This window comes from Bos indicus, chromosome 5 (genome assembly GCF_029378745.1).
Source record: "Bos indicus isolate NIAB-ARS_2022 breed Sahiwal x Tharparkar chromosome 5, NIAB-ARS_B.indTharparkar_mat_pri_1.0, whole genome shotgun sequence".
In the NCBI taxonomy this organism is placed as follows: domain Eukaryota; kingdom Metazoa; phylum Chordata; class Mammalia; order Artiodactyla; family Bovidae; genus Bos; species Bos indicus.
The window spans coordinates 1,577,186-1,589,965 of record NC_091764.1 but is presented as its reverse complement, the minus strand read 5'-3'; the positions used below and the strand labels follow the sequence as shown (position 1 = coordinate 1,589,965).

General features: G+C 41.6%; 1 protein-coding gene across 3 annotated transcripts in view; it reads right to left on the bottom strand.

The window, feature by feature from the left end:
- TBC1D15 (TBC1 domain family member 15) overlaps window positions 1–10,182 on the bottom strand; it is a 74,022-nt gene extending 63,840 nt beyond the window's left edge. For 2 of the 3 annotated variants that reach the window (XM_070788819.1, XM_070788820.1), the window contains exon 1: window positions 10,074–10,182. In XM_070788819.1, the coding sequence (XP_070644920.1) occupies window positions 10,074–10,103 (30 nt within the window). In that variant the 5' untranslated portion in view covers window positions 10,104–10,182. The remainder of the gene's footprint in view (window positions 1–10,073) is intronic. The other variant, XM_019960182.2, reaches the window with a different exon arrangement.
- Window positions 10,183–12,780: the final 2,598 nt, after the last annotated feature.

The following is a 12,780-nucleotide window of genomic DNA, read 5'->3' as shown; positions in this document are numbered from 1 at the left end:
GACCATGTGGACTGTAGCCCACAAGGCTCCTCTGTCCATGGGGTTCTCCAGGCAAGAATACTGGAGGGGGTCGCCATTTACTCCTCCAGGGAATCTTACTGACCGAAGGATCAAACTTGCGACTCCCGTGTCTCCTGCACTGCAGGTGGAGTCTTTGCCTGCTGAGCTATCCAGGAAGCCCGCAACTAACGTTATGATCCAGCCATTCTACACCTAGGTATTTGCCTGACAAAATACAAAGCATATAGTCATACAAAGATTCATACATCAATGTTCACAGAAACTTTATTTGTAAAGCCAGAAGTGAAAAAAAAAGTGTCCATCAGTAGATCAATGAATAAACCCATATACCTATAGGACAGGATACTACTTGGCAATAAAAAGGAATTATGAACTAATGATACATGCAACAACATGAATGAACCTCAAAATAATTATGCTGAATAAAGAAAGGCCAAAACTAGAGTACATGCCATATAATTCCATTTATATAAAACTGCAGAAAGTACAAACTAATCTAGTCACAAAAAGCGCTCAGTGGTTGCCTGTGGACTGGATGATGGTAGTGACAGATTACAATACGTCAAGAGGAAACTTTTGAGTGGTAGATATGTCATTATCTTGATTTTACTGATGGGTCTATAGTGCATTAAAAGTTATCAAATTATACACACTATGTGCTACTTACTGTTTGTCAATTAGTACCTCAATAAAGCTGTATAAAAAACAACTTACAGGAAAGTCTATTTTACACCGCAAAACCCTGTATAAAAGTGAACACATGGCAGAAGTATCCTACTGGAAAAAAAAAAAAAAAGCTGATCCTGCTGCCAAAATTTTTTTTAAAATCACACCCTATCTATTTTTCTTTGGGGATTAAGTGTCCATAGTGAACAGAAAGTATCAAGCACATTCAAAGACTTGCCACTTGGTGGTGATAAATCAATTATCTAAACTTAATTCAACAAACTTTTATTGGGCACTTATTATGTGCCAGACACCATGGAGAGCAGAAAAAATAAACAAGATAAAAGTTCCTTGCCTGTATACCTGGTACTTTTATAAAAAGGGTAAAATCTTGACACAAGCTAGAGCATTCTAATTGCTTCCCACCCTCTTGGGGGTGGGAGGGGGGGAGAATTTCTAAAGGTACTAAAAAAGGAGAAAAGTTCTCTATTTGGAATAAAATGGTCTTAAATATTTGCTAAGATGCCTAACTAGGTAATTATATTTATAAAACTTCCAATGACAGCCTGCGACAGAAACTGCAGATTTTTTTTTCCTTTACCAAAGAAACCATGTCCCACACAACTCATTAAAAGTACTCTGGGAACCACAGCAAATTATTTAGAATAAACTTACTGACCTCTTAATTTAGCAGAAATTAGAATAAAGTTGCACAATACAATGGCAGATAATTTTTAATTTTGTTCCTTACTGGAATTGGATTTTTATCTGTATTACTATAATCTCTATCTTCAAAGACTAAAGATAAAACATTCAACTAATATTTGAAATTTAGGCTTTAGGGACAAAATCCTTGCCCTAAATCTCTATCCAAAACTGGAAATCCAACACCTACTATACACAACATACATTCTGAGCTTTAGCAACTATGAATTTTTAAGCTAAATTTAACAACAAAAAAGTTACAAAATTCAGTTTAACACTATTCAGCATATAAGTAATTTAAAGTTTTTATCAGAGATGTTATCTGCAGGAAATGCCAGAATAAGCCCAGAAACTCTAATGAGAAATATGTAAGCACCCACTGGATGTCTCCACTTGAACCATCCACAGACATCTTACACTCAGTATGTTTTATCCTAAATCTGCTCCTCTGATATTCCCAACTGTAAGACAACCCCTCCACCCAGTACCTAAATGTCTCTTTCACCATCCCCATGCTACCTCCTAAAACCCCTCAAACCTTCCCCTGACACTGACCCTTCATCATTTTTAGCCTGGGTTACTAAAATAATATTCTGATCACTCCTCCCCAATCTAGTCACCTTCCAATAATCTGTGTAAACTGTATAGTATATAACAACTGACAAAAATGACCTTTATAAAATGTATGTCTCACCATACCACACCTGAGCTTAAAAATCTTCTGACTCCACCCTTTCCTTCTACAACTATGCAACACCTGTCACTCCTCAATACTTCGTGCCTCGGGCCCCTCTGAATTTCCCTGTTCCTCAAAGCCTTGTGCCTTTGCGTGCTGTGTGCATTCTGTTCCTTCTACCTAGAACACCCTTTTATACCTTCTCTGTGCAAACAACTTCTACTAAGTCCTTCAAAAGGACACAAGTAGAGCCTATCCAAACACATCCAATCTGCATTCCACCTAACCTGATTTAAGTTTCTTTACTCATTCACATTTACGTAGCACCAACTAGATTTGGAGATAAAAAGTGCTGGTGGAAAAACATACATCATAAAAAGTGTCTGACTAACTAGTAATGTCATGTAAGTCAACGATCATAGAAAAATGTGACAGAAGTGTACACAGGATCTTGTATGAGATGTCAATCACAGTTATTTCTTCAATAGTTATATAGTGAATGCCTGCACAGTGCCAGGCACTGAGCACGCTTCTGGGTACAAATAAGTAAGATTCAGTCACTGTCTTCATAGCAATCTAATTGGGGATTAGGACAAGGAAACAGATAAAAGCAACGTATGATTTAATAAATATGTAAACAGTTGCCAAAGCAGACCCTAAAGGAGATGGCTACCCACTATAGTCTTCTCACCTAGAGAATTCCACAGACAGAGCAGCCTGGCGGGCTACAGTACACGGGGTGGCAGAGTCAGTCGCACATGACTGAGCAACCAACACTTCCACCCTACATGAAAGGGGTCAGGCAGGATGAGAAATCAGAAAGACTTTAACTAGAGTGACATACAGCCCGAGACCTGAAGAATGGCAATGTTACCTCAAAGAGGGTGTATGTTCTTGGCAGAGGGTATGTGTTCTATGCAGAGAGTAGTTTCATTAATGGCTGCAACCCTGATCGACAAGCAGTGACTAACAGTTTCGACACAAGAGCAGGAACCAAATCAGATGATGTGTGTCAGTCGCTCAGTCGTGTCCAACTCTTTGCAACCCTATAGACTGTAGCTCACCAGGATCCTCTGTCCATGGAATTCTCCAGACAAGAATACTGCAGTGGGTTGCCATTCCCTTCCAGGAGATCTTCCCAACCCGGGGATCGAACCCAGGTCTCCCACACTGCGGGCAGATTGTTTACCATCTGGAAAGCCCCCAGTGACTACAATGTTTTTAAACCATGCTCAGGGATTTGGGAGTTTGGAGTTTACCCTGAAGACAATTATTTACCACTAAAAGTCACTAGAAAGTTCTAGCAGAGGAATGCCATGTCAGACCTGCCTTTTCAAAACCAACACACCAGCTGCAGAGCCAAGAAAGAACAGCTGCAATAATCCACAGAGGAAGCAATTCATGGTGGCTTGAACCAAGGCAGCGGCAGTGGGATGAAGAAAGGCAGATGGCTTAGAATGCTAATTCCAAGGTCAAAATGACAGGACGTCATGACTGATTAGACGTGGGAGGTGAAGGGAGAAGACTCGAGGACAAACCTGAGTGTATGTGCTTATTCACCGAGAGGGAGAATACAGAAGAAAGAATGTAAACAGTGAGTTTTATTTGGGGCACGTTAGTCAGTCACGAAGGAGAAGGCAATGGCGCCCCACTCCAGTACTCTTGCCTGGAAAATCCCATGGACAGAGGAGCCTGGTAGGCTGCAGTCCATGGGGTTGCTAAGAGTCGGACACGACTGAGCGACTTCACTTTCACTTTTCACTTTCATGCATTGGAGAAGGAAATGGCAACCCACTCCAGTGTTCTTTCCTGAAGAATCCCAGGGATGGTGGAGGCTGGTGGGCAGCCGTCTATGGGGTTGCACAGAGTCAGACACGACTGAAGCGACTTAGGAGGAGCAGCAGCAGCAGCAGTCAGTAATGACTGTGTAACTCAGAGAAATGTAGAACACAGGTGGTTTTAAGAGTAACAAACCACACAACTTCTGAGAGTGAAGACAGAGAGACACTGAGGATAGTACAGCTCTCAATAAAGGGCAGGCAGAACTACTAATGCTTCTTAAGTGCATCAGTGTGCCAAACCGTGTGAGACAGGAAGGCAGTACAGGAGGTATAACGAGGATTTAATGAAGGACTTCTCTTATGCCAATGACTACAGACACGCCACAGACTGTGCAAGAAACAGTAAACAAATTTCAAAAGGATTTCCTTCCTTTCATTTAGTCTCAGCAACTAAAACCCATCAAAGCAAACAATATTTAAATTCTTTCCCCAAGTCATGTTTTTATTAAATCACAGATTGAAATGACTTATTAAAATGGCAAACTACTGTGCTGTGTCAAGAATAAAGAACTCAGCACACAGAAAGTACTCAAATGTTTGTTAAACAATGCCAGAAAAATAAGGAAGACATATTCATTGTATCCTAAACCAAGAAGATACTACCATTTAATAAGATCTAGTCTAAGAAAAGGACTTGCCTGTAGCTCAAACAGTAAAGAATCTGCCTGCAATGCAGGAGACCAGGGTTCGATCCCTGGGTTGGGATGTTCTCTGGAGAATGGAATGGCAATCCACTCCAGCATTCTTGCCTGGGGAATGCCATGGACAGAGAAGCTTGGCAGACTACAGTCTATGGGGTCACAAAGAGTCAGACATGACTGAGCAACTAACACATATACAGTCTAAGAAAATTCTCCAGGGAAACCTACCAGATAATAATATCAATCTTTCTTAAGCACAGGATTTCACAGGACTATAAACGTATCTAAAAGGAACTGGAAAGGGCCAAATTTAAGCTACAAAATAAATTCTTCCTAAGAAAACCATTAAAAAAAAAAAAAACTCAGGAAAAAAAAATAACAGGTGATTTCCCAATTGTTTCAAGCTATTTTCAACAGAACCAAAATCTACCACAATCACAGTAAAAAACCACAGGCCTAGAGAGAAATGCAAATATACTAACACAGGACTTTTCAAGTCCAAAACTAGAGCGCTTTCAGTGAACCCATCACTCTTCCTCTAATCCCCCTTCATTTTATTTTCCCTCTATTTTCTTGCTCTTTCCTCCTCAGTGAATACATACTCTGTGACAGCATCTATGCCAGATACAGGTGAAACATTTCAGACCTTGCCCTCATGAGGATGAGTCTAGTCTACAAGCCTCAAGAAAACAAACATCAGTATTAACAGCACCAGTTCAAAAACCTGAAACTCACTGAATTTATTTAAACACGATAAGGGGGTGGATTTTAGTGAATATTTTCCTTCTGAAAAACTGAAATCTGTCATTTCCAAGGTAAGGACTATCTAATGTATCCTGAATGCCTAGAATAGTGCCTGGAAAAAAGCAGGTGTTTAATAAATATTCTGTAAATGAATAAAAGAAAACTGCAACCCTCATAGGCACTGGGTATAAAGGCCAAAACCTACTTCTAACGATCTCTTTTCTCCTGCCTCCTTTGTGATAAGTCAACTTAGTCCATTAATTATCCTAAAGCAGGACAGCTTTTGCAGGGAGTGGCCCTATTTCTCCCCTAAAAATTCACAACACAATCTACGTGAGAAGATCTATCCTCATATAGAAGGATCTATATGAGAAGAAGAGTTAGCTGAACCTACTGTGGTAATCATCTCACAATACATATAAATCAAACCATCAGGCTGTGCACATTAAGCTTATATAGTGATATGTCAATTCTTTACTTTCCTTTTGCCTTTTTTCCCTCCAATTTATTTTACATAACTATAGTGCTTTAGTATTTTGGGGCAGCTTTAATCTCTTTGTAGAAAAAGGCAGCAAAAAACAAATACTCAACTATTTCCAAACAAATAATAACCTTACAACTTTAAGACAGTCTGAAAGATCTTCCTTAACAATAATAATAACAGCAGTTAATATTTATTAAGCACTTATCTGATACCAGGCACTATTCTAAATGCCTTGAAAATATTAACTCATTTAATCCTCTCCACAACCCCATGATGGAAAATAATCATTAGCTCCCATCCTACATCATTAGCTCCTATTAAATCATTAGCTCCCATTTCTCAAATGAGAAAACTGGTGCACAGAAAGTTCAGACATTTGCCCAAAGTAACACAGCTACACAGCAGTGGAGCCCAGTTCTGGACTCCAGCATTCAGGCTCCGTCTCCTTCACCACTGCCCTACCGTGATGGCTTCTCATTCATCACAACCACATGACTTTGGAGGGGGCTGGCCACACTATGCAGCAACCCAGTTCCCCAGCAGAGGAAGCACAGAGTTCTAACCATTCGACCCCTAGAGAACTCCCTGTGACTTCTAAAACAAGGTATTTTTCAAATTCTAAAAAACACTGAGAATTAGAATTTAAAACTCAACATTCAAAAAACTTAGATCATGGCATCCAGTCCCATCACTTCATGGCAAGTAGATGGGGAAACAGTGGAAACAGTGGCTGATTTTATTTTTCTGGGCTCCAAAATCACTGCACATGGTGACTGCAGCCATGAAATTAAGATGCTTGCTCCTTGGAAGAAAAGTTATGATCAACCTAGATAGCATATTCAAAAGCAGAGACATTACTTTGCCAACAAAGGTCCATCTACTCAAGGCTATGGTTTTTCCAGTGGTCATGCATGGATGTGAGAGTTGGACTACAAAGAAGGCTGAGTGCCGAAGAATTGATGCTTTTGAACTGTGGTGTTGGAGAAGACTCTTGAGAGTCCCTTGGACAACAAGGAGATCCAACCAGTCCATCCTAAAGGAGATCAGTACTGAATATTCATTGGAAGGACTGATGTTGAAGCTGAAACTCCAATACTCTGGCCACCTGATGAGAAGAACTGACTCATTTGAAAAGACCCTGATGTTGGGCAAGATTGAAGGCAGGAGAAGGGGATGACAGAGTATGAAATGGTTGGATGGCATCATGGACTTGATGGACATGAGTTTGAGCAAGCCCCAAGAGTTGGTGATGGACAAGGAAACCAGGCGTGCTGCAGTCCATGGGGTCACAAAGAGAATTCTACCATACTTAACTACTGACTTGCAGGGAAATCAAGATGATGAATAACACCTACACAGGATCTACACACTATATGCCAGGCTTTGTTCTAATACATTTCCTTATGAATCCTAAAAATTCCATGAAGTACATACTATTATCATCCCTGTATTACAGATAAGGAAACTGAATCAAAGAGACATTAAGTAATTTGACTGATGTCACTAGTAAGTGTGAAGTTAGTTTTTGAAACTGGCTTGGCTCTCCAGAGTCCATGCTCTTACCTGTTATCTTACACTGCTTCTCCATATGACAGACATTAACTTCCTCACCACATGACTTCCTAGAATCAAAGCTTCAAGCAAGTAGACTCAGTAGGAAAGTTACTCTATATCCTAGATCTCAACTCCGTGAGGTTCTAATCAATAGAATTGGGCTGTGACCCAGCATCCATAGTTTTAAAAGTACCACACGTGATTCCTAAGTCTTGGTTAACATTCACTGCCCTAGGTTTCTAATTAGACAGGTCTTAGCTGAACCTTGGAGAAGGCAATGGCACCCCACTCCAGTACTCTTGCCTGGAAAATCCCATGGACGGAGGAGCCTGGTGGGCTGCAGTCCATGGGGTCGCTAAGAGTCGGACAGGACTGAGCAACTTCACTTTCACTTTTCACTTTCATGCATTGGAGGAGGAAATGGCAACCCACTCCAGTGTTCTTGCCTGGAGAATCCCCAGGACTGGGGAACCTGGTGAGCTGCCGTCTATGGGGTCGCACAGTCGGACACGACTGAAGCCACTTGGCAGCAGCAGCAGCAGCAGCAGCTGAACCTTTGGGGTGGGGATGGGGAATAAATAAATACAGAGACACACATATACACTCTCTTTCACAAATATACGTGTGTGTTTTCTTTCCTCTCCCCCTTTTCCCAAAGAAACAAGACTGAGAAGTAGAAAAGCATAAGATAAAGCCAGAAAGTCAACACAGATTTTTAATGCCATGTTAACCAGCCTTGAGTATTATTTTAATCGTGACAATAAGAAAATGAAGACTTTTCTGTTTGTTTTTTTTAAACAAGAGACAATCAGACTCGTGCATTAGAAAATAACTCTAGTGGTTGTGTAGAGAGGAGACTTTGGGCAAAAAGACTGTAGAAAAGAAGAAAAATCTGCAGAGAACTCAAGACTAAATGTCTGAATGAAGAGGATGCAGCAAATTTAAGAAATCTCTTTAAGGTAAAACTGGTAGGATCTGATTAGTCCTACCATCTTATTGATTAAATGCTGTTACAGAAATGGACATCTCCAAGTTTGTTTTACATGCAACCAAGTAAATGATGACGCCGTTAACTAGATCTGAATTTGCTGAAGGAGGAATAAGCAAGTTTCACTGGTCACAACAGAATTATTTGAAAGATGGGCAGCCTTTGGCATGAAAAAAAAAACAAATTTAGGTGCAGTGATGAGAATGGTGTAAGTTTGCAATATATGAGAATAAATGCGGTTTATAAATAAAGTAAGTAAAAGACGCAGTCAAATTATGAAACGTAGTGAGTGCCTGGAAGGAAAAGGTGAAAAAAGTCCTATTTCACAACTCCGCTTCATCATCGCAAAGGTTCTATCAAAATCAATCCACACCTGAAAGACTGAATGTAGTTCAAATAGAAAGGATCCCTTCTTGTAAAGTCCTAGATTGGATCAGTCCAGAAATAAAATCTTACTACATGTAATGAGTCAACGAGAAGATCAGCACCCATCCTAAAGACAAAAACAGACAACCAAAGACCGAGAAAACTCGAAAACGATGACCAACCCATCATTTAAAACATCCAGTATGCAGAAGGACGTACTTTCTTAATGCTTGTATCATTTCATATAATCTTAACTCCAATGCAAGAAATAATGACTAGCACCACATCCATTCTGGAGATAAAGACCTTGAAGGACAGAGAAGTCATGCTTCCTCAATTTCGCAAGGTCACAATTCAGAGTAAAAGTAGTGTGTTATTCTGCCTAGTAGTTCATACACTAAAGCACAAATGCTGTCACTCAATTCAAAATGGTATGCAGAGGGCAGCGTAAAGAAAATGAGTGAAATCAAGGAACAGGGGTAGCTATCCGCGGAAAGGAAATAGTCCTTGGTATAAGATGAGTCATTACCCCACCCAACTGTTTACGAAATACTCCCGCAACTGTAAATGTTGCCAGTAGTATGCCACGGTAGTACTAACAGGCATTAAGACGTTCCCTTGGAACATGAATAGGCAGTATGCAATGCAATATCCTCCGCACCTAATCCTAACTCCTAACGAAAAACGAAGCGGTCAATGACCAACTCCGTAAAAATGCAGCACAGTCTCCCACGGGAACATAACAGCTTTGCGTCCGAAATAAATACCGTAACGAACGCCTTCCTAAACAAGGGTGGGATGCTGTAAATCTCCAGCTCCCTGAGAGGAAACATCCCTACTGCTCACCATCACCAATCAACTCGGCAATCTAGTAAAATGGATCCAATGCGCTCTTCTAAGTGCAGAGCTGCAAAGCACCTGTTTTCAGCTCCCCCCGAAGAGGACAAAGATGCCTTACCAGAGTGAAGCAGAGGAAGGCAGAGGCGAGTCAGTGACGCCTCAAAGGAAGACAGAAAAATCCCTGGAGTCCGAAGAGTGACAGAAAGAACGACAGTCAGAGAAAATCGAGCCAGAAAAAGAACGGAATAGAGCAACCACCTGTCTCTTAGATAAGGCAATACAGATAAAAGCCTCTCGCCCTGGGGCAGAGCGGACCAAACACGCCAAGGCCTAGCTAGTCTTGGAATAGGAGCCAGGTCTCTTAATTCCCGGGCTGAGCCGGCATTCTCAAGAAAAACAGCTGACAACTAGGCATCTTCTCCTACATCCTCTACACGCTGTTCCCGATACAGAAACGCCCTCGCATCCCTCCCCAGCCGGCCTCCAAACAGCAAAAGCAGCCCTACCCGGAGAAAAACTGGAGTGTCCCTCCGGGGCCGTTACCTACCTTCCCGCTCACAACACCCGCCGCCGCCATGTTTCCTGCGCGTGCCTGTGATGACGTAGCAGTGCCTCACGTGTCTCCCGGACTCACAACAACATCCGGCAAAGCTAGACAGACATCCCGGCGGGAAAGGGGCGGGGAGAGGCGGGAAGGCGGAGGAGTGAAGGGGCGGGGGCGGGAGGAGCCGCCTGACGCATGCGCGCTGAGTAGGACTCGGAGGCTGCTTGGGTGGAGTCTCTGGCTCAAGTACCAGTTTAATTTTCCTTGGCGAGTATAGAAGTTGAAGTGGTCATATTTTGGGAGTTTGTCTGGGAGCGAGGCTGTGAGCTGTTCGCAGGCCTCTTCAGCTTGATGAAGAGAACACCATATGATGGAAAGAACACCATACTGGGACCCAACAAACCTATGACTTTGTGACCGTAGGCAAGTCACTTCTACCTTCAGCTTCAAAGTCTAATTTGTAAAATTGAAATAGGGCTGTAGTGAAGTTAACAGAATCCAGCCCTTTATCCGAGGCGCACACACAGAGACTTTTCGCCTTCGTGTAGTTTCTGACGTTGAGTCTGGTGACTGCCACTGACATATGACCAAGGTATTTTGATAGGAACTGCGATAATACCACGCCCTCGTTGCTCCAGAGTCCAGCGCACAGTATCTCATAACTCCTACACAGTTGACTGGAAACAAGTTTTTAAACTCATCCAAGCTTCAGGATGGAAAATTAGAAATACTTATGGAGTGGTTGTAAAGATCTCATGGGACAGTGCATATGTGGTGAGATGATTTGTTGAGATACTAGGATAATAATTTGTTTTGTTCTCAGTGTTGGAGAAAAATGTCAGAGAATGATAGGATTCTACCCCTAATCGCTCTGGCACACAATACGGGACTTTCCTTGCCCCTGGATTGAGTAAAAGTTCCCTTTGTACGCAAAACACCTGTGCGCATTGAGGTACTTCTCTCTTCCCACAGTGGAGAGAGGTTGGAGGCTTTCGAGGTTGGTTGAGTGAGTGGTAATCAATGGGAATAACAGAGGAGAGGGGTTACTACTTCTGGGAATGCTGCTGCTGCTAGGTCTCATCAGTCATGTCCGACTCTGTGCGACCCCATAGAGGGCAGCCTACCAGGCTCCTCCATCCCTGGGATTCTCCAGGCAAGAATACTAGAGTGGAATATTGGAAACTTAATGGGTGAAGGAGGTCGCAAGACCTTAGATGGGAATGGATGCAGTCCTACTACAAGGAGGACTGCATCAGAGAGACCACCCATGGCCAAGATTCCATGCCCAAGCTTGGTATTCAGTAGGCAAAACAGCTCACCCACAAAGTATGAACAAGCTGGGGAAAGGAGAATATTAGCAGTAACCAGCATTGAGTCAAGACTTGAGGGCCTTCTCTAAGAGTACTGGACTAAGTGTGACCCCTGGAAACTTCATGCAATCCTAGGTGTGATGTTGAGCCCTAATCAAGACACAGATTAAGTTTTCCATCAGCTTGGAGTAATGGGGTGTGGTTAGAGAAAAATTTTAATGACATCTCTTATGCCCTGTGTTTTGGAGAAAATTGAAGCCCTTAGTACAGTACTCGGAATCCAGTACTCAATAAATTGTAGCTATTATTGATATTTATATAACAAACTTGGGAATTAAAGGCTTTTCATTGAAAATTTGGTTCATCTGCTACTTTATGTTCTTAAGCCTCATGACCTCCGACTGCACCTTATATTACAATGTTACCTTGGATTTCCTTGGATTATCCTTGGACTTCCTTCCTTTTTTCCAAAAGCTAATTCTGTAATAATATCTTGATCTGATATCATCACCTTCTAAATGTTGATCATTCCCAAATATCTCAAGTCCCAGTCTCTCTCCCTTTTCTAAAATCTAGAGCCTAGATATACTGCCTACTGGAACTTTTAAGTTGAATGGCCCACTCACACCTTAAAAAATCCTAAGTCTTTACTAACTCAAAGTGTAGTCTGCAGACAAGCAATACCATCATATCCTGGGAGCTTGTTAGAAATGCAGACTCCTACATCCCACCCCAGATATACCAAATCAAAATCTGCATTTTAACACATCCCCAGGTGATTTGTGTATATACTAAACTTTGAGAAACATGGTCTTAAATAAAACTTAAATTTTGCTTTTCTTCTTTGAAAATTACTACCATTTACTGAAGTAGAGATGCAGTCAGAGTCCAGTTTCTCCAGGAAAGTATTGCTATCATGGTATGCTTTTTTGGTTTGTCTTCTGGGAAACATCCCCATCATGTCGCTCCTTCCTATCCCCACTACCACTCCTGCAGGTCAGGTCTCTCATTTGAACAACTATTCTGGCATCTTCATTCATTCTCTTGCTTTTGTCTTCATCTTACCCCATCTTATCCTTTGTATTCCTATCAGATTAATCTTTCTAAGCATAAACATGATCATGTGAGCTCCCTGCTTAAAAATCTCTTAATGGCTCCCTATCTCTTCAGGAAAAAGTCCAAATTCTCCAGCATAGCTAGAAGCACCTTCATAAATTGTTGCTGCCTACCATTTTAGCTTTACCTTCCCAACTCAGACCCAGTTCTCCAACCACAGCCAAATAACTGTTGTTCCTCAAATGTTCCATGCTGTGTCCCAAGATTGCTTCTCACTGTAGCAGACTGACTTGGTTTGGATCATGGAATTATCATTGAACTGATCACAGTGACCCAAAATATAT